This window comes from Prionailurus bengalensis, chromosome A1, assembly GCF_016509475.1.
Source record: "Prionailurus bengalensis isolate Pbe53 chromosome A1, Fcat_Pben_1.1_paternal_pri, whole genome shotgun sequence".
NCBI classification, from domain to species: Eukaryota; Metazoa; Chordata; class Mammalia; order Carnivora; family Felidae; genus Prionailurus; species Prionailurus bengalensis.
This window is the reverse complement of record NC_057343.1, coordinates 13,096,778-13,118,092: the sequence shown is the minus strand read 5'-3', so window position 1 is coordinate 13,118,092 and position 21,315 is coordinate 13,096,778. Positions and strand designations below refer to the sequence as shown.

The window sequence follows — 21,315 nt, the reverse complement described above, 5'->3', positions numbered from 1 at the left end:
TAACCAATTCTAGCAGTGTTTTGGTGGAGTCTTTACAGTTTTCTACATAGTATGTCATCTACAAATAATAAAAGTTTTACTTATTTACCAATTGAGGTGCCTTTTATTTCTTTTTATTGTCTGATTGCTGTGGCTAGGACTTCTAGTACTATGCTGAATAAAAGTGATGGGAGTGGACATCCTCATCTTATTCCAGACCTTAGGAAAAAAAAGCTGTTTTCCACCATTGAGTATGATGTTAACTGTGAGTTTTTCACATATATATGGTTTCAATTATGTTGAGGTATGTTCCATCTAAACCTACTTAATTGAGAGTTTTTTAATCATGAATGGATGCTGCATTTTGTCAAATCGCTTTTATGCATCTATTAAGATGATCATATGGTTTTTATCCTTTCTCTTATTAATATGATGTACCAGGTTGTTTGATTTGTGACTACTGAACCACCTTTGCATCCCTGGAATAAATCCCACTTGACTGAGGCGAATTATTTTTTTAATATATTGTTGGATTCGGTTTGCTAATATTTTGTTAAGCATTTTTATATCTATGTTCACCAGAGATAGTGGCCTTTAGTTTCCTTTTTTAACAGTGTCTTTGTGCAGTTTTGGTACAAGGGTAATTCTGGCTTCATAGAATGAATTTGGAAGCTTTCTTTCCTCTTCTATTTTTTGGAATAGTTTAAGAGGAATATGTATTAACTCTTAAATATTGATAGAATTCACCTGGGCTTTTGTTTGTTGAGATTATTCTTATTAACGATTCAATTTCATTGTTAATAATTGAGTCTGTTCAAATTGTCTATTTCTTCCTGATTCCATTTTGGAAAGCTACACGTTTCCAATAATTTATCCATTTCCTTTAGGCTGTCGAATTCGTTGACATACAAATTTTTTTTTTAATTTTTTTTTCAACGTTTTTTATTTATTTTTGGGACAGAGAGAGACAGAGCATGAACGGGGGAGGGGCAGAGAGAGAGGGAGACACAGATTCGGAAACAGGCTCCAGGCTCTGAGCCATCAGCCCAGAGCCTGCCGCGGGGCTCGAACTCACGGACCGCGAGATCGTGACCTGGCTGAAGTCGGACGCTCAACCGACTGCGCCACCCAGGCGCCCCAGTTGACATACAATTTTTATAATATTCTCTTATAATCCTTTGTAATCCTGTGGTGTCAGTTGTTATTTGTCTCCATTTATTTTTTTTTTTTCATTTGAGTCCTCTCTCTTTCTTTCTTGAGTTAGGCTAAAGGTTTATCAATTTCGTTTATCTTTTCAAAGAACCAGTTCTTGTTTCATTAATCTGTTCAATTGTTTTGGGGTGGTTTTGTTTGTTTGTTTGTTTTTATTTCATTTATTTCTCCTCCACTCTATTATTTCCTTCCTTCTACTGGATTTGGGTTTTGTTTTTTCTTCTTTCTCTCTCTTCTTTAGGTGTAAGTTTAGGTTGTTTGAGCTTTTTCTTGTTTCTTTAAGTAGACTTGTATTGCTATAACCTTCCCTGTTAAGACAGCCATTTCTGCATCCCAAAGATTTTGGACTATTGTGCTTTCATTTTCATTTGTCTCCATGTATTTTTTTATTTCCCCTTTGATTTCATGGTTGATTCATTCGTTCTTTACTAGCTTGATATTTAACCTCCATGTATTTGTGTTTTTCCCAGATTTTTTCTTGTGATGGATTTCTAGTTTCATACTGTTGGGGTTGAAAAAGATGCATGATATTTCAGTCTGTTTGAATTCATTGATATTTGCTTTGTGATATAACATGTGATCCATTCTGGAGAATGTTCCATGTGCACTTGAAAAGTATGTGTATTTTATTGTTTTTGAATGGAATGTTCTGAATATATCTGTTAGGCCCATCAGTCCAATGTATCATCATTCAAAACCACAGTTTCCCTGTTGATTTTCTGTCTGAATGATCTATCCATTGATGTAAGTAGGCTGCTAAAGTCCTCCGCTATTATTGTATTATTGTTCATTTCTTCCTTTAGTCTGTTAATAGTTGCTTTATGTATTTAAGTGCTTTCATGTTTGATGCATAAATATTTACAATTGTCATATCCTCTTGTTGGATTATTCCTTTTATTATTATTATCTGATGTCCGTTTTTGTCTATTATTACAGTCCTTGTTTTAATGTGTTCTGTGTCCAATATAAGTACTGCTACCCCTGCTTTCTTTCCACTTTCATTTGCATATAAATGTTTTTCTAGCCCTTCACTTTCAATCTGCATGTGTCCTTAGATCTAAAATGAGTCCCTATGTAGGCAGCATATAAATGGGTTTTGCTTTTTTATACATTCAGTCACCCTAGGTCTTTTGATTGGAGCATTTAGTCCACTTATATCCAAAGTAATTATTGATACGTATGTATTTATTGCCAGTCTGTTACTTGTTCCACAGTTGTTTTTGTAATTCTCTATTCCTTTCTTCTCTTGCTCTCTTACCTTGTGGTTTTATAGCTTTCTTTTGTGGTATGCTTGTATTCCTTTCTCTTTATTTTTTGTGTATCTATTATAGGTTTTTTATTTGTGGTCACCATTAGGTTCATATATAACATCTTATGTATATAGCAGTCTGTGTTAAGTTGATGGTTGCTTGAGTTTGAACTGATTATAAAAGCACTAAATTTTTACTCCTTCCACATTTAATGTACGTAATTTTAGACTTTACATCCTTTGGTTTTGTGAGTCCCTTGACTTATTTTTACAGATATAATTGGTTTTACTGCTGTGTGCTTTAACCTCCATACTGGTTTTAAAAATAATCAATCCACTACTTTTGTTACATGTTTGCATTTACTTATGAAATTTTTTACTTTCATAATTTTCTTAGTCCTGATCGTGGCCTTTTTTTTTTTACCACTTAAAGACTTCCCTTTAACATTTTTTTAAGTTTATTTACTTTGAAAGAGAGAGAGAGGGAGAGAGAACACACTCATACGGGCAAGGTAGGGGCAGAGAGAGAGAGGGAAAGAGAATCCCAAGCAGGCTCCATGTTGTCAGTTAAGAACCCAACGTGGGGCTCGATCTCACTAACTATGAGATCATGACCAGAGCTGAGATCAAGAGTCGATGCCTAACCAAATGACTGAGACACCTAGGTGCCCCTCTTCAAATAAATTTTATGTCTCTTCTCTCTGTCTTCTCCTTCTGGGATCCCTGTAATGTGTGTGCTATTATTCTTGATGTCTTTGAAGTTCCCTTAACCTATTCTCAATTTTTTATTATTCTTTTTTTTCTTTTTTCTGTTCAGCTTTGTTGCCTCCATTACTCTGCTTTCTAGGTTGCTGATCTTTTCTTCTGCCTCCTCTAGTCTGATATTGGCTCTCTGTAGTGTATTTTTTATTTCAGTTATTGAGTTCTTCATCTCTGATTGGTTCTTTTTAAACTTTGCTGTCTCTTTGTTGGAGGTCTCACTGAGTTCCTCCACTCTTTTCTCAAGTCCAGTGAGTATTTTTTTGACCATTGCTTTGTATTCTTTAATCAAATATATTGCTTATCTCCATTTCATTTAGCTCTTTTGTTGTGGTTTTGTTCCCTTCTTTCATTTGGGACAAGTTACTCTATCTCCTTATTTTGTCTAACGCTCTGCATTTGTTTCCATGTATTAGGAAAGTCACCTATGTTTCTTGATTTTGAAAGTAGTGTCCTTATGAAGAAGAGATCCTGTGGTGCCCTGTTGCGCAATGTCCCCTGTTCACCAGAACCAGGTACTTCAGGGGGTGTCCCCTATGTCAATTACATTCACCCTACTGTTGTGGTTGAGCTGTGTTTGCCTTCACCTCAGTCAGCTGTAATGGCTCACTTTGCCTGTTGTGAGTGCACCAGGCGAGGTTTGGTCCCTGCACTGTTAAGGGGCCAGTCTGGGGCTGTTGTGGCTTTGTAGTTGGGCAGTATCAGCACTCAGCCACCATTCCATCTGTTGGGACTACATTATCACTGATCTGCAGCTTGTTCGCCCTACCTTGTCCCCTCAGAGGCTTTTGTTGGTGGTTGGGCCAGCAGTCAGACCAGATGCCTGCCCCCAGTCTGTCTGCTGGGGCTGTAGTCATCCTGAACTGCAGGGCTCCCTGTCCCTGAAAGGCTTTTGTTGAGGGGTAGGGCTGGCAGTCACATCTTATGTCTATCCCCAGTCCATCTGCCAGAGCTGCAGTTGCACTAATATGTGTGGTATTGTCCCCTCTCTCCTGGGCAGGAGTCACTTTGGAGTGGCGTTGATCCCTGCCAGGGATGTTTTCAGGGTGTGTCAAAATAGGAGTTGCTTTGGCAGTGGATCTGTTGAAGAATGTGAGGGCAGGGAGCCTGGTGTTAGCAAGGTAGGTGGAGAGCGTTCATGCTGGTTCCCACAAGTGTCTGGCTATCTAGGCTGGGGGGGGGGGGGGGACGGGAAGGAGGAGGGAGTAGAGATAAATGGCACTCACTAGCTCTTTTGCTCTTGGAGAAGTCTCCTAAACATCTCTGCCCCTCAGTACACATTTTGAGATTATTAAAAAAACAAAACAAAACAAAACAAACAAAACCTCCTTCACATATAGCCCAAGGCACTTTTCAAACTGCTGCTTCTGTGCTATGTATCAGCTGGTTTATTTGTTTTGCTAGATCTTTTAGGGTGGGGACTAAGTTTCCTATCACCCTAAACCCACTGATTTTTAAAGTACCTGGAGGTAAGCCCCACAGATTAAAACAGCTCCTGAAGTAAAGCCCTACTGGTTTTCAAAGCCAAATGTTATGGAAATTTATCTTCCCTTGTGGGTCCCCCTTATCTGGGCTGCCTGACATGAGGTCTGATCCTCTTGCTTCTCTGTGCTTGTGGTGTCCCTGTGTCTCTGTGCCTTGGGGTTAGTCTTGCCTGGAGTGTTGTTCCTGACTGTGTTTCTGCCTCTCCTACCCTTTTCTATGTGGCCTCCTTTCTACAATTAACTGTGGGAAGTCTGTTCTGCCAGTCTTAGGGTCATCTTCTGAGTTAGTTGTACTGATGTGGCTGTTATCTTAGTGTGTCCTTGAGATGAGGTGAGTTTAGGATCCTCCTACTCTGCAACCTTTCCAGAAGTCTACAAATGCTATTCCTTAAAATTTTAAAGATCACATTGTTTTGCTTTACAATTGTATGTAAATATGATTTCTGTTCATTGGATACATTTAAAAACCTAAAACAGCTAATGATGTCACAGTCACAGCCTTTAGGATGAACAAATATCTGTGTTCTATCAACCCAGAAAACTATAGATGTGGATATAGCAAAGCCATACCACTAACTTCTTGCTTGGGTGGATAGGGGTACAATGGTGGTGTATATTCAAAGATAAGGATCTCTTTCATACACCAGCACTTCTCAACTGCCCTGTAAATGGTGTCTATCGGAAACTGAGTTTATTCCATGTCACCGTGAGCTCCTCTTCAAGGACACTGATGAGCATCTTAGCATTTGGAATCTGATCCAATGAGCCTTAGCTGAATTTCATATTTGCTCAACAATTCAGGATTGATGTTTTAGTGTCACCAGTTTCTCTTCCACACAAGAGAGATAAAAACATTGAGCTATCATTGTAAGCATCTGGGGGATGAGGGTGAGAGTAGGGAATAAACTCATTATGGGTGGATGACTTCTCACACATTTCCATTGACCTAACACATCAGCTACTCAACTCAATCCTACTCTGCCTTGGTTGAGCTAATGTTGCATTAAGTTTGATTCAGATATCCTAATGGTCATTTATGCAGATGATTTGTATGAAAGTGAAAATAATAATTGGAGAGCCCAGACACAAGTATTTCATTTTCTAAGATTTCATAATGTTTACAAAATCTGCCATCCAGTAGCAACACCCTGCTGTAATGCTTGTTGGTTTCTAAATATACACTCTGATATGATAAACACTATGTCTACAGTCTTAATATAAAGTAGGTATAAATGAAAATTATTGCCGCTGTTAGAACACTGATGTTGGAAATAAAAACTGCTAATATAATGTCAGTCATGGTTAAAGGTTAATAAAACAAATCTTTTCATTTAAAATTAACATAACAAAAGAACTTATTTGTATTTATCTTCAGAATACCAACAGAGAGTGGAAAATAATATACTGGTTTTTAGAACCTTGAAAATAAACAATTTAATTAATTATTCAGTATAATATTTATAGAAAACAAAAAAATTTAGCTATCACTCACTGAAATTCTGTAGTGGAAAGTAGGGTAGAAAAAAATATTCTAGAGAAGATCCAGTATACATTTCCAATGAAATGTGAAAGAAGTTGGGGATGGCCAAGTTGTCCTAGAGTACAGAATAGAGCACTATTTGTTTGATTTATTGTTCTTTTTTTAGTGCAGATCAGCTTCTGCAAAATTCTGAATCCAACCAATGTACTGAATCCAACCAATCCCCCATGTCTTGTGGAAAGGCTAATCATTTAAATACAGATACTTAGATTTCTTATTTGTAAAATGCACTAATAATGTAAAACGCCCCATGGGGTTTTTACTAGAAAATATTAATGAGTATAATTCATTATTAATTCATTCACAAAATCTTTGTTGATGTCCTCTGTGTGCTTAATACTGTTCTCAGTCTGGAATAATGGTGGTGAGCAAGACAGATGAGATGACTTCTCTGTTCTAGAGAGGAGAGATTGGTGAGGAACGCAGTTGTTTGTGTGTAATAAAAACCCTCCTCAGATAGTGTCTGCACAGCAAAGTACCCATAGAGAGACCCATAAAGAATTGTTGGGGTGGCTTTAGACAGTGGTTAATACAGTGGAGATAAAAGAGATCAATATATAGGGGATATATTTTAGATTAAAGTTAATGGACTCACTGATGGATTGTGTGCTGGGGGTGAAATATGGAGGGTATTCAAACATGACTTCCAGGTTGTTGTCTTGATAATTAATGATATAATAATAACAATAACAATAATAATAATTCTTTGTATTTTAACTCAAGGATTTATTTTATTTTATAGTTTTATGGTATTTTATTATTTTTAAAGCATTTTCAATCCTATAACAGCATTCAAAATAATTTTGTAATTAAACATGACTGTTACCCTACAAAGTCAGATAAATAGCATGTCTCCAATGCTAATTCGAAGTAGTTAACTTTGTACTAAGCCCTAAAACTAGGAAATTTGCAAAATCATTCCATTTGGTTTTTTATAACATCCTTATGAAATGCAAATTCATAACCCCATTATGAAGATGAATAAACTGAGGTTCAGATAAGTTAGTTCACTTATTCAGACTTACAAAGCCAGTTAGCAATATCAGGATTCTATTCTCTTTAATGTTAGTCTTGGGTCTAGAAACTGTAGAGGCTGCTTTTGGGCAACAGGCTTGAAAATGGAAACCTGAGTACAGTAAAAAGGCCAACAGTGACCACCAGGCTGAACACAAACAGGCTTATTAGGTGACCCACCTCAAAATACGGGCTACTTAACAACCAGGCACAGGTACCCAAAACGTAAACTTCCACATGTTCCCAAACCCCCTCACTTCCTCAGCTTAAATACAGCCCCCTACTTCTGCTTCCTGACAGATAGCTTCTCCTTTGCTGTCCTGCCCACTGGCCCATTGCAGTCTTTTCAATAAACTTCTATCTCCTCTGTTCTGCCTCAGGTGGGTTCTTTCACCACCCGTGACACCAGCCTCCACCTTATCGGGTCATCTAACACTGCATTCTTCCCACAGGCCAACCTATAAATTCTTAAGAGCTTCCTCATAATATAACCTATCCTGAGAGGTTACTGGGGAGTAAGGTTGTTACCTTTGTCTACTTGAAAAGGAGAGGACAAGACCCTGAAAGAATGGGACATCCATCAGAAGGGTCCATCTAGATAGAAGTGGGAAGGGCAGAGGAAAGGTGAGGACGTTTGAGAAAAGTGGGCACAGGACAAGTAGAGGCAGAAAGATGTAGAGAACCTGGGGAAATTAGAGGGCAAAAGGGTCATGTTGTTCCTACGGGAAACCAGAACAGAGGCAACTGTTGCTTTTGATATGCCAGGTGGGCACTGCTTCAGCAAATTCAGTAAACAAAAGCCTTGGGGTCAAACATCTGAAACAGAGATTGTGCAAATATTCCTAATGGGCCCTTTGTTTAGAAACTTTGGTTAAACCTTGCATTTGAGAGAACCTGAGATCTGCTGAGACCTGAGATCCACAGTAGAGAAAGCCCTTTGGTTGGCTTTGCACGGCTTCTGTTGAGCAATGCTGCTTACAGATCTGTTTCTCCTAGGTCATTCACACCCAAATTATGCCTCCTCCCTTGTGGCTCAGGTTAAATTTCCTATTAGCTTAAGAAAAAGCAGAAGTTTGGACACTTTTAGCCTATTAGAGACATTAACAAAGAACAGCCTATCTGCTTGTTATTTCTATTAAAAACAAAACGAAACTACAGTGTAGACTGCCAGTGTTACCTTGGTGATTTCCTTGCCTCTGTTCTGAGCTGAAATTGTGCAAGGCTACTATGAGTATCTGAGACATGCAATGGAGGAAACAGTTTAGAGAGTGAAGCTATTATGGATCAGGGAAAGGAATGGGTCCTTCTCTAGGCCCAGTGCTAACAAGATTAAAATGTGTGCAAGAAATTATATGTAAGCATTTTAAATCTAAGGCAACTGAGCAGGTGCACATTTTTATACCTAAAGGAGTGGGGGAAATGAGCTCATTGAAGAGGGTGGGGAGGGTGGCTTCATGCTCGCCTTCCCCCTCAGTCCCCTTTACATTCCACAGCACCCTGCAGAGTGACCATTTTTCTCCTCCATGAAAATAATGATTCCTTAAAAGGGCCAGAAGGCACAGCTGATTCCAAGGGAAGCTGACTCAGACTGATGGAGGGAAAGGAAAAGTAAATGCAATTTCATTTCAGGTTTCTGAAAGCTATTTACAAACGAGGGCAAAAGACACTGCAGAAATGAGGAACACAGTATGCAATGTCGCCAAATAGGTGGTTAAGATGGAATGAGATCACTTAGTAATACCGACTGAATATTCCATGATTATCAGGGAGCCAGCCCAGAAAAATTGAGACACTGCCAGAGGTGCCTCATTTCCTCTCCTCTTGATAGGTGAATCTAATCACCATGTCAGGGAGGTATTGCCTGTCTTTAAATGTTGCTAGGTCCGAGCTTTGAAGTTTGCTAATGCAAGTTTGATTTGGAAGCTCTGCACTGGGCCTGGAAAGCATGAGCTTCTGGGTTGCAGAAATCCAGTGTGACCCAAGCACAGCACATACCTAGTACTTTATTTCTAGCGCCCCTGTGAGCAAACTGCCTGTTACACTTGGGAGGTAGGGGATCTGCTGTGTGCCTGACTTAGCTGTGATTATGTGAGAGCTCTCCGCTCTGAAAGAGTTTATCTACCCAAATAAGTCCACCAGCCCAATTCCTCCTATTGTTACTTATTACTATATTTTCTGAACTCTGAGACACAGGCTTTTTTTTCCAGCTTAAAATCTCTGAAATTGACTGAGTGAATATGGTATCATGGCCTATAAAATTGAAACTCTGCCTCCAGCCTATACGGCTACAGGGACTAAAGGTTGACAGAAACAAGTAGGAAGATGAGTGCCCAGACCTGAGTATCCAAGGCAGGTGGGACCAGGGAGGTGGGGCGTGCAGAGCCACCTGTGACCAGATGGTAATTGTCTTAGAATGAAGTAACCAAGCCCACATTTTTCCCTGTGCTTTTGTTTTTGCTTTGTTTTAGTTTTGTTTTCCCCATCATAGCTGTACTTAGAGGAAAAGCATCTTTGTCTACACAAGAGTGGTAATTGGAGCACCTTCCCAGTCACCTTTTCATGTTCTTTTTGAAAATGTGTCCCTTGATGTCTAAAATGCACGTTTTCCCCTAGCTCTTCAGAGCACCTGAAGCACTGGGGTTCTGTCATCCCCCCCCCAGACTAGCCCAACATCCACAGGCTGTGGGACCCAAGGAATTTAACAAAAATCCCCTACCCCTGGACAAACAGAGCAAGACTAACTCCATTTTGTGCTACACCTACCATCTCATGTATAACCCCCACATGACCTACTTATTGCTTAAGACACCCCCCCCCACCCTAGTCAAGCCACTGAGCACACCCTTACTGGAAACCAGCTCATATAGGAATGCGGAACCCCTAACCGCCAAAGAATGTAAACCCCGCCTTTTGCCCGCCAAACTAGCCTGCCAATTCGGACCAGAGTGATAGGCTAGTTCAAACAGTTACTATAGGGTAAATTGTAATTCAGTTGGCCACCTGCGTGTGGACTAACATGACTATGCAACTTTCTGTGTTCAATTCAATTGGCCACCTGCGTGTGGACTAACATGACTATGCAACTTGCTGTGTGTGTTACAATCTCATTGGCCACTGGCCCCTATAAAACTGCTATGCCTCTTAACCTAGGGGTCCAAGTCCCTGCTCTGCTGTGTCGGGTATACTTGGGACCAAGCTCGCGCTTGCAAATAAACCCTCGTGCGTTTGCATCGGTATTGGGTCCTTGGTGGTCTCTCGGATTCAAAATCGGGGGCATTACATTTGGGGACTCGTCCGGAATTCGAGAGACCCCCCCCCAGGACCCCACTTGGAGGGTCCCACGTCTGGTGAGTGCACTCAACTTCTTCTACCTTTCGCGTGCATATTTTCTGAGAGTTCTGTATTGTATCTCTACCTGTAGGAATTCCAAACTGTCTTTGGGTCGGCATTGGCTTAAGCGGAGGCGCTGGTGAGCCGTCGACCGGGGGGTCTTGGGAGACGTCCCTTGCCCCCGCCAGGAGGACGAAGTCCTCATCTGTGAGGAGGGCCAGCTGCCATTACGGACAGCCAGCCCTTTGTTTTATTTTCTGTTTTGTCTCCGCAGCCGCGCTGGAACATTTGTCTGTGTTATTGTGTCCTTGTTAATCCTCATAACTGTTTGTGTCTTGGTGTGGAATGAAATGGAGCAGACCCAAACCACCCCCTGTCTCTTATGCTCTCCCACTTCTTGGACGTTAAGGAAAGGGCTCATAATTTGAGCACAGACATAAGAAAAGGGAAATTTCAGACTTACTGCATGTCAGAATGGCCAAACTTTGACGTGGGATGGCCCCAAGAAGGAACTTTCCACCTACCTATTATTTTGCAGGTCAAGGCCGTAATCTTCAAGGACAAACCGGATGGCCACCCTGACCAGGTGCCCTACATCCTGGTCTGGCAGGACATGATCGAAAACCCCCCTTCTTGGCTAACACCATTCTTACCCCCCAGGCAGGACCTACCAAGAGTCTAGCCCTGCGGAAAGTGGAGAAGGAGACTGACACAAAGGCCAAAACGCCCCTTTATCCAGTCTTGCAGGATTCCTCTCCGGAGGACCTGACCCATCCGCTGCCCTACGAGGCTCCCCCTCCCCCTTCCGCCCCTCCATTGGAAGCACCAGGGGCTGCAGAAGGGGCACCAGTGCTCCCTGATGAAAGAATTCCTGTGCGAGGGACACGTGGACCGACCCACCGGGCAGCCCCACCCTCAAATATGGGGCCAGCCGACTCCACTGCCCTTCCCCTCCACTCCATGGGGCCTCCCGACGAGTCTGGAGAGCAACCAATGTTATATTAGCCGTTCTCCACCAGTGATTTATATAATTGGAGAACTCAAAATGCAAAGTTCTCCGATAACCCTAAAGATTTAATTGGGCTTTTAGATACTGTTCTCTTTACCCACCACCCTACTTGGGATGACTGTCAGCAGCTCTTGCAGGTTCTCTTCACCACTGAAGAGAGAGAACGAATACAAGTGGAAGCTCGGAAGTCTGTCCTGGGAGAGGACAGACAGCCGACTCAAAACCCAGACCTCATAAATGCTGCCTTCCCCTTATCCTGCCCTATCTGGAACTACAACTGGGCTGAAGGTAAGGAGAGACTCCGGGTCTACAGCCAGACTCTAATGGCAGGTCTCAAGGCTGCCACGCGAAAGCCTACTAATCTAGCCAAGGTATATGATGTAAGACAAGGTAAGGATGAGAGTCCAGCAGCCTTCTTAGAATCACAGAGGCTTTTAGGCAGTACACCCCTATGAACCCAGAAGCCCCAGAAACAAAAGCTGCAATTATCATGGCTTTTGTTAATCAGGCCGCTCCAGACATCAAAAGGAAATTACAAAGAGTGGAGAGGCTAGGAGAGAAGAGCCTGCAGGACTTAATAACAGTAGCAGAAAGAGTTTACAATAATAGAGAAAGCCCGGAGGAGCAACAGACTAAACTAAGCCACCGGCAAACCCGAAATCTGGCTAAGATCCTGCTGGCTACAACCATGGATGACCCACAGGAAAAACGGAGGCACCTCAAGAAGCTGACTTCAGGGACAGGTAAGGAGGATGGCCCTGGTCCCCGATGGGAGCGCCCTAAACTAAAGAAAAACCAATGTGCTTATTGCAAGGAAGAGGGCCACTGGGTGAAAGACTGCCCTAACAAAAGCTCTAAGGCCCCTGCCAAGATATTGGAGATGGAGGACCTGGACGACTAGGGGAGTCGGGGTTCGGTACCCCTCCCCGAGCCCAGGGTAACTCTCAGAGTGGAGGGGCAACCAGTTGAATTTCTAGTGGACACTGGGGCACAACATTCGGTCTTATTACAACTGAAGGGGATATTGGCGAGCAAGACCTCATGGGTGCAAGGGGCCACAGGGACCAAACAGTACTCAGGGACTACCCGAAGAACTGTGGACCTCGGCATGGGCCGGGTATCCCACTCTTTCATGGTCATCCCTGAATGTCCCTACCCATTGTTAGGTCGGGACTTGCTCACCAAGATGGGGGCACAAATTTGCTTCCACCCCGGAGGGGCAAAAATCCTACACAAAGAAGGGCAACCAATTCAGGTGCTTGTCCTGAGTTTGGAAGACGAATATCGACTCCACCAGATGCCCCCAGCCCCAATGACTGATATTGACCATTGGCTACAGGGATTTCCTCAGGCTTGGGCAGAAACTGGGGGAATTGGGCTGGCCCAACACCGACCAGCTATATACATAGAACTAAAACCAGGGGCAGACCCTGTCAGGGTCTGCCAATACCCCATGCCTCTCGCGGTGCAAACGGGAATCACGCCCCACATACGGCGACTACTAGACTCAGGCATATTAAGGCTCTGCCAATCGGCATGGAACACTCCCTTGCTGCCAGTGCAAAAACCTCACTCTAACGATTACAGGCCAGTCCAGGATTTAAGGGAAGTCAACCAGCGAGTAATGGATGTGCACCCCACGGTCCCAAACCCATACACCCTCCTCTCCACCTTGCCTCCAGACAAAAATTGGTATACGGTATTAGATTTAAGAGATGCCTTTTTCAGCCTGCCTTTAGCACCCAAGAGCCAAGACCTTTTTGCCGTTGAACGGACGGACCTCGAGAAAGGCATCAATGGCCAACTCACCTGGACTCGACTACCACAAGGATTCAAAAACTCACAAACCTTCTTCGATGAGGCCTTACACAAAGACTTGGGTGAGTTCCGTTCTGAGAACCCTCATTTGACCTTATTGCAATATGTAGATGGTATCCTGCTGGCGGCCGAGGACCAGAACACTTGCCTGTGAGGCACCAAGGACTTACTCCAGACTATAGCGGCTCTAGGATACTGGGCCTCAGCCAAAAAGGCCCAAATCTGCAGAGCAGAGGTGAGCTACCTGGGGTACAAATTAAAGGATGGACAAAGATGGCTGACGGATGTGTGGAAGGAAACTGTCCTAAGGATCCCACAGCCGCAAACTGACCATCAGGTACATGAATTCCTGGGGTCGGCAGGGTTCTGTCGATTATGGATTCCGGGTTTTGCTGAGATGGCCAGACCCCTCAATGAGGCCACCAGGCACCAACAAAATTTTGAATGGACAGAGGCCATGAACAAGGCCTTTAACGACCTTAAACAGGCCTTGCTGTCTGCCTCGGCTCTTGGGTTGCCTGACCTAATCAAGCCCTTCTACCTATATGTAGACGAGAAAGACAGGGTGGCAAAAGCGGTCCTTGTCCAGTACATAGGTCCCTGGAAAAGACCCATAGCTTATCTCTCTAAAAAGATGGACACGGTGGCCGCTGGATGGCCCCCATGCTTAAAAATTATTGCCACGGTGGCCACTATGGTCAAGGACACAGACAAGCTAGCCATGGGGCAAGAGCTATATGTTACCACCTGACATGCTATCGAAGGAGTACTCAAACAGCCCCCAGACCGCTGGATCAGCAATGCTCATCTGACCCATTTTCAGAGCCTACTGCTAAACCCCACCAGAATTTTATTCAAGCCACCTACAACCCTGAATCCGGCAACGCTACTCCCTAACCCAGACTGGGACCCCCCCTCTGCATAACTGTCAAGAGATTTTGGCACAGGTCCATGGAATCAGGGCTGATCTCCGGGACCAGCCACTGCTGAACGTGGATGCCACCTGGTATATGGACAGCAGCAGTTTTGTCTGAGAAGGAATCAGATACGCGGGGGGAGACGTAACCACAGAGACGGAGATCATCTGGACAGACCCATTGGCAGCCAAAACATCGTCTCAATGGGCAGAACCGATCGCCCTGGCCAAGGCACTAACCATGGGAAGAAGGTAAACGAATAAACATTTACACCGACAGCAGGTACGCCTTTGCCTCCGCTCATATCTGCGGAGCCCTTTACAGAGAGAGAGGGCTTCTGACAGCAGAGGGAAAGACTATTAAAAACAAAACAGAGATTCTTGAACTCCTAAGGGCCCTCTGGCTGCCCAAGACACTAGCTATCATCCATTGCCCAGGACACCAAAAAGCAGACACACCAGTAGCCAGGGGAAACCGGCTAGCCGACTTAAAAGCAAAGGAGGTGGCCCTTTCGGTGACCCAGGTTTTAACAACCATGCTACCCGATCCGGGGGCACCGACCCTGACGGACACCCCCAGCTATACTGGCACTGACTTACAATGGATTAAACGCTTGCCTATGACCCAATGCTTGCATGGCTGGTGGAGGGCCGCAGACTCCAGCATCATCCTGCCAGAGGAACCAGGACAACGAGTCCTATCCAAAATGCATCGGAGTACTCATATGGGAACAAGAAAGATGGAAGACCTCATACGACATGCTAAGATCATTATTAAGGACTCTCGAGCAAAGATGGAGCAGATCGTGGCAAGCTGTCATGCATGCCAGCTAACCAACGCCACCACCCATGGGTCTAACCCCGGAACCCGACTCAGGGGAGACCGCCCAGGAGCATAGTGGGAAGTAGATTTCACTGAGATAAGGCCTGGAAAGTATGGGTACAAGTACTTGCTAGTTTTCCTAGATACCTTTTCAGGGTGGACAGAGGCATTCCCCACCAAGCGCAAAACAGTGCAAATCGTGACCAAAAAGCTGCTGGAGGACATTCTGCCAAGGTATGGATTTCCTGCCAGGATTGGATCCGACAATGGACCGGGGTTCATTTCTAAGGTAACACAGGAGTAGCACAAATACTGGGGGCAGATTGGAAATTACATTGTGCTCACAGACCCCAGAGCTCAGGTCAGGTAGAGAGGATGAATAGGACATTAAAAGAGACCTTAACTAAATTAGCCTTGGAGACTGGTGGGGACTGGGTCACTTTCCTCCCCTTTGCCCTATATAGGGTGAGAAACTCACCATGTAAGATGGGACTGACTCCCTACGAAATCATGCTTGGTATACCCTCACCTATCGTTCCTGCCTTGAAGCCCGAAGTGCTTGATGAGTTCAATGACCAACAGCTTCTTTTCTCCCTCCAAATGTTACAAAGGGCCCATGAGCAGGTGTGGCCTAAGCCGAAGGCCCTCTACGAGACCAGCCCACCTCCTGACACCCATTGGTGTCGACCAGGCGAATGGGTGTACGTGCATAGGCACCAACAGCAGACACTCCAACCTCGCTGGAAAGGACCCTACATGTCGATCCTGACCACGCCCACTGCTCTCAAGGTCAACAGAGTAACTCCCTGGGTCCACTACACCCACATCCGGCCAGCTGATCCACACGCCGTCCTCAAGGACTTTGTTATGGAATGGAAGAGTCAGCCCGACAAGGACAATCCCTTAAAGCTAAGGCTGCGTCGCTCCCACTTACCCCACTAATATTACTTGCGCTGTATCCCCTGGTGGCTAAACCCAACCCCAACCCCCACCAACCACTTAATCTAACCTGGCAAATCATCACCCCAAGCTCTAACCCATGATTGGGTCCTGCATAGGATCCTCTGGAAAAGGGGGGAATGTGGGACCCAAGGAATTTAACAAAAATCCCCTACCCCTGGACAAGCAGAGCAAGACTAACTCCATTTTGTGCTACACCCACCATCTCATGTATAACCCCCACATGACCTACTTATTGCTTTAGACACTCCCCCACCCTAGTCAAGCCGCTGAGCACACCCTTACTGGAAACCGGCTCATATAGGAATGCGGAACCCCAACAGCCAAAGAATGTAAACCCTGCCTTTTGCCCGCCAAACTTGAGCGCCAATTCTTAAACCCCCTCCTTTTGCCTGCCAAACTTGCGTGCCAATTCTGACCAGAGTGATAGGCTAGTTCAAACAGTTACTATAGGGTAATTGGCCCCTGTGTGTGGACTAACATGACTATGCAACTTGCTGTGTGTGTTACAATCTCATTGGCCACTGGCCCCTATAAAACTGCTATGCCTCTTAACCTAGGGGTCCAAGTCCCTGCTCTGCTGTGTCGGGTATACTTGGGCCCAAGCTCGAGCTTGCAAATAAACCCTCGTGCGTTTGCATCGGTATCGGGTCCTCGGTGGTCTCTCGGATTCGAAATCGAGGGCATTACACAGGCCCTCATCCCCATCTTTCCCAGAACATTCCCTGCCATTCACTCCTTCCCTCAGGGCTCTGATAAGTAACCAAAACTACCTTGGAGAAACAAATTTAGGCAAAGACATTAATGGATAATAACATTTCCCCTTCTTGGGTGTTGCATTGTAAAGGGGTCTGGAGAAAACACAATATCTTAATTCAAAATACTTGACTTTGAATTGATGAATTTTCAAGATACCAGGAAGGATATATTAGGAAAGAGAGATTTTAAGTATCCATCAAATTCCATTATATACACACCCACATGCTCTTTTTGAGCCCAAAGATTCTAGGCAGCAAGAAATGTCAAATGTAAATGTAAAAATCTACCTCTTTGACCCTGGTATTTTCATCACAGCTTTGGCGATCCTGATAAGAAAGAGAGAAAAAAGAAAGAAACCAGTTTTTCATTTGCAAATTGCTTACCAATTAGCTTTTAATGAACACTTTATTCTTTCATGATGGCACAGACTAAGGGTATTTACTCAATCTAATTTCTCCTCAGCTTAATGGGAGCATTTGACTAGTCCCTGCAACAAATTCATCAAAACAAACATTTATTCTGCTACCATTTGAGAGACACTCTGCCAGCCATTGGAGGGATTAAAAATATATGAGACATGGTCTCTGTTCTCTAGGCACTTAATATCCAGCTTCAGGGAAAAGTTTATAAGAGCTCAATAACAGATTCAACACAATAATACATGTAATGGCACAAAGCACTAAGAAATGCATTACTAAATTCAGTGTTGGGGTATTTAATTGAGAACCAGTGTGACTAAAATGTCCATCTTGATGCAGCTAAATCTAACAGGTAATGTTACGAACATCTGTTATTTCTATTCACCTAGCAGCCTTGTAACCTTTGGAGAGATTTCCTGGCCCCATTCCCCATGGTCCTGCAAGCTATCAAATATGAGTCTGCATAGCGCGATACCTAATCCAGGTTGCACCAGCTACGATTCTTCACTCTTCTGACAACAAGAATTATTTGTTGGTGAGTATTTGATTCACCTTGGGCCAATCAGAGTCCTTCTCTGGATTTCTGATTCATACACACTGGGAAGGAGCAGTCCTCTACTGGTATGGATAAATAAAAAGGAATAAATACAAGAATATTAAAGGCCATGTTTTGTCTCATGGAGACAGCCTTCTTAGAGAATGAAGCCAAAAATCAGGAGAAAGCCAAAATGAAAGAAGAAACAGGCATGTTCCTGACATCTTTTGAGCACTTAAATGTACCGGGCCTAATGGTCCACTGCTTAGTTTTACAGGCCAACAAATTCCCTTTGTATCTTATTTATCAAATACACTCTCTACTCTTCCTGGAGATCAAGTTTTACATGTTAGTCTTCTTTTTTTTTTTTTTTTTAATTTTTTTAACGTTTATTTATTTTTGAGACACAGAGAGACAGAGCATGAACAGGGGAGGGGCAGAGAGAGAGGGAGACACAGAATCGGAAACAGGCTCCACGCTCTGAGCAGTCAGCACAGAGCCCAACGCGGGGCTCGAACTCACCGACCGCGAGATCGTGACCTGGCTGAAGTCAGACACTTAACCGACTGCGCCACCCAGGCGCCCCTACATGTTAGTCTTCTTAATATTGTCCCAGAGAGTCACTGATGCTGTTTTCATTTTTTCCCTATATTTTTATCTTAGCGTGCTTAATTTTGGATAGTTTTATTGCTCTGTATTTAAATTCATTAATCTCTTCTTTTGCAGTGTCTAATATGCTCTTAATCTCATTTTGTGATTTTTCTCATTTTAGATTTTTTTTTATATCTGAAAGTTCTATTTGGTTCTTTTTTTATATCTATCTTCTTTTCTCATCTCAACATGTTCATTTTTTTTCCTACACCTTGAGCATATAGAACATATTGTAAGAGATATTTTAAGACCCTTGTCTGCTAATAACATTGTCTCTGCCATTTCTGGGTCTGTTGAATTTTCTCTTATGGTTATGAGTCATATTTTCCTGCTTCTTTGCTTTTACTGGTAATTTTTTATTGAATGCTGGATATTGCAACTTTTATATTGTTGGATTTTGTCTGACATGCAGTTAATTTACCTGAGATCACTTTGTTCTTTAAACACTTGCTTTTAAGCTTGGTTAGGAAAGGTCTAGAACAACCTTTAGTCTAGGGTGAGTTTAGCTCAATTACTGAGGCAACATCTTCTTAAACACTCTATCTGACGCCTGTGTATTATGGATCCTACATGAGTTCTGGAAGTTATGTTCTCTCCTACTTTCTCTCCTGGCCTCACAGAGCTTCAACCACCAAATGCATAGGATGATATTCAACAAAAGACTCCAGAGGATCTGCTGAAGATTTCTGGAGCTCTCTCTTTCCCATTTTGTCTTTCTCTATCTGTCTCTGCCTCTGCACCTCTCTCCTCTCTGATATTCTCCAATTTTATCTGTCTGAATACTGATGTCTGTCTCCTGAACTCACTAAGAACTTTGAGTTTTCTTTGTATCTCTCTCCCTGCACTATACCTCAAAACTTCCTCCTAAATGGAGTAATTATAGGGCTCATCTCATTTACTTCCTTTCTGTCAGGATGACATTGCCTGTTGTTCAATATCTGAAAGTAGTTATTTTCTATATTTTGTTTGGTTGTCTAGTTCTTATGGTGGAAGGACAAACCCTACCATATCAGTTAATCCTTCATGGATGGAAGGAGACCCAAACTTTATTTTTTAAATCTACTCCTTATCAAAAAATGAGACAGTGTCTAATATTAACAAATTTATATTCCTCTTGCCCAATTCCTAATTACTATACTATGTCTCTACCTTTCTACTTGAACTTATCCCAGGAGCCAAAAGGTATGAGACATGATTTCATCTGTCAAATGGAAATAATAAAAAGTACTCCTAAGTTTATGATGAGGATCAAATGAGATAAATTACATAAAGTCTGGCATACGGTGTTTGTTCTACAAATGGCAACTCTTAGTAGCGCTGAATGAATCATAGGAAATGGAAACAATGATTTTGTTAAGCAGGAGTCAACATTAGTGGCTCCATTTTTCTAAAAGTAAACACAAAACACACACACAAAAATTCAGTTATGAATACATTTGATGTCTCCAAATGTATTCTCCAAATATGCCCTGTTAATTTTGTTATAAAAGTTTCTCGAGTTCAAAATTTCACTGAAAATGCATTTCATTCAATATTTCTATGTCCTGTAAGTCAAAGTTTAAAATAATGATGAAAACTATGAACTGGAAAACTCTCATTGAAAAGTGATGCTAAAAAAGCAACAAGCCCTGGTTTTCTGAATCCTTCTAGAGCTTTAGTATCCCAGAAGTGAGAGCATGAGAGGAAGGAATGGCTAGACTGGCCTTGAATTGAAAGATAAATTACATAATTGGCATTTATACTAAATCCTGGAAACAGAAGTAGCAAAACTTAGTGTCTGCTTTGTCATAAAAATTAAAATGCATTATTTATATATGGAGGCATTTATCCTGGAGTTTGTTTTCAAGATATCATTGATCTCATTTTAAAATAGCACTCCCATCAGCTATTTGTATTGGTAGATCACAATTATTCCTCCCTTGGAAAATGAAGGGTCCCCTTTAAATATTTAGGCTTTCTATTAGGTATTCTACTAGGTTCTGTCACATGCTAGATTGCATTTTATCTCTCACAATATATATAATTACCGTCATTTTATAGGTGAGGAAACTGGAGCCAAGAGTGATATTATGACTTGTGTTAAATCACACAGCTATTTAGTGGCACTTCTAGAAAACAAATAGCACTGAGCTATTATCCTCAAGGAACACTCTGCCTGTAGTTTTAAAAATATCTCTTAAAGAGTGAGGAAAGGTCTGGAAAACAATATGGAGTTATCCTCAAGGAACACTCTGCCTGTAGTTTTAAAAATATCTCTTAAAGAGTGAGGAAAGGTCTGGAAAACAATATGGAGTTTCCTCACAAAACTAAAAATAGAACTGTCCTACAACCCAGCAATTGCACTACTAGGTATTTACCCAAAGGATACAGGAGTGCTGATTCAAAGGGGCACATGAACCCCAATGTTTATGGCAGCACTATCAACAATAGCTAAATTATGGAAAGAACCCAAATATCCATCGACTGCACACACAGTGGAATATTGGAATGTTTCTCAGCAATCAAAAAGAAATGAAATCTTGCCATTTGCAACAACGTGGATGGAACTAGAATGTCTTATGCTAAGTGAAATAAGTCAGTCAGAGAAGGACAAATATCATATTATTTCACTCATATGTGGAATATAAGAAGCAAAACAGATGAACATAGGGAAAAGGAAGGAAAAATAAAATAAGATAAAAGCAGAGAGGGAGGAGAACCGTAAGAGACTCTTAAATACAGAGAACAAGCTGAGGGGTTGCTGGAGGGGAAGTGCGTGGAGGGATGGGCTAAATGGGTGATGGGCATTAAGGAGGGCACTTGTTGGGAGGAGCACTTGGTGGTATATGGACATGATAAATCACTGGGTTCTACTCCTG

At 42.6% G+C, this 21,315-nt stretch overlaps 1 protein-coding gene across 1 annotated transcript; it reads left to right on the top strand.

Annotated features, from left to right (window-relative positions):
* Positions 1-9,482: 9,482 nt before the first annotated feature.
* On the top strand, positions 9,483-15,735 carry LOC122476901. The gene is given in 7 exon segments (XM_043569830.1): positions 9,483-9,537; positions 10,659-10,774; positions 11,228-11,440; positions 11,573-11,996; positions 11,999-14,292; positions 14,294-14,557; positions 14,559-15,735. Coding segments are annotated over 7 exon segments (4,017 nt in total). The 3' UTR covers positions 15,210-15,735.
* Positions 15,736-21,315: the final 5,580 nt, after the last annotated feature.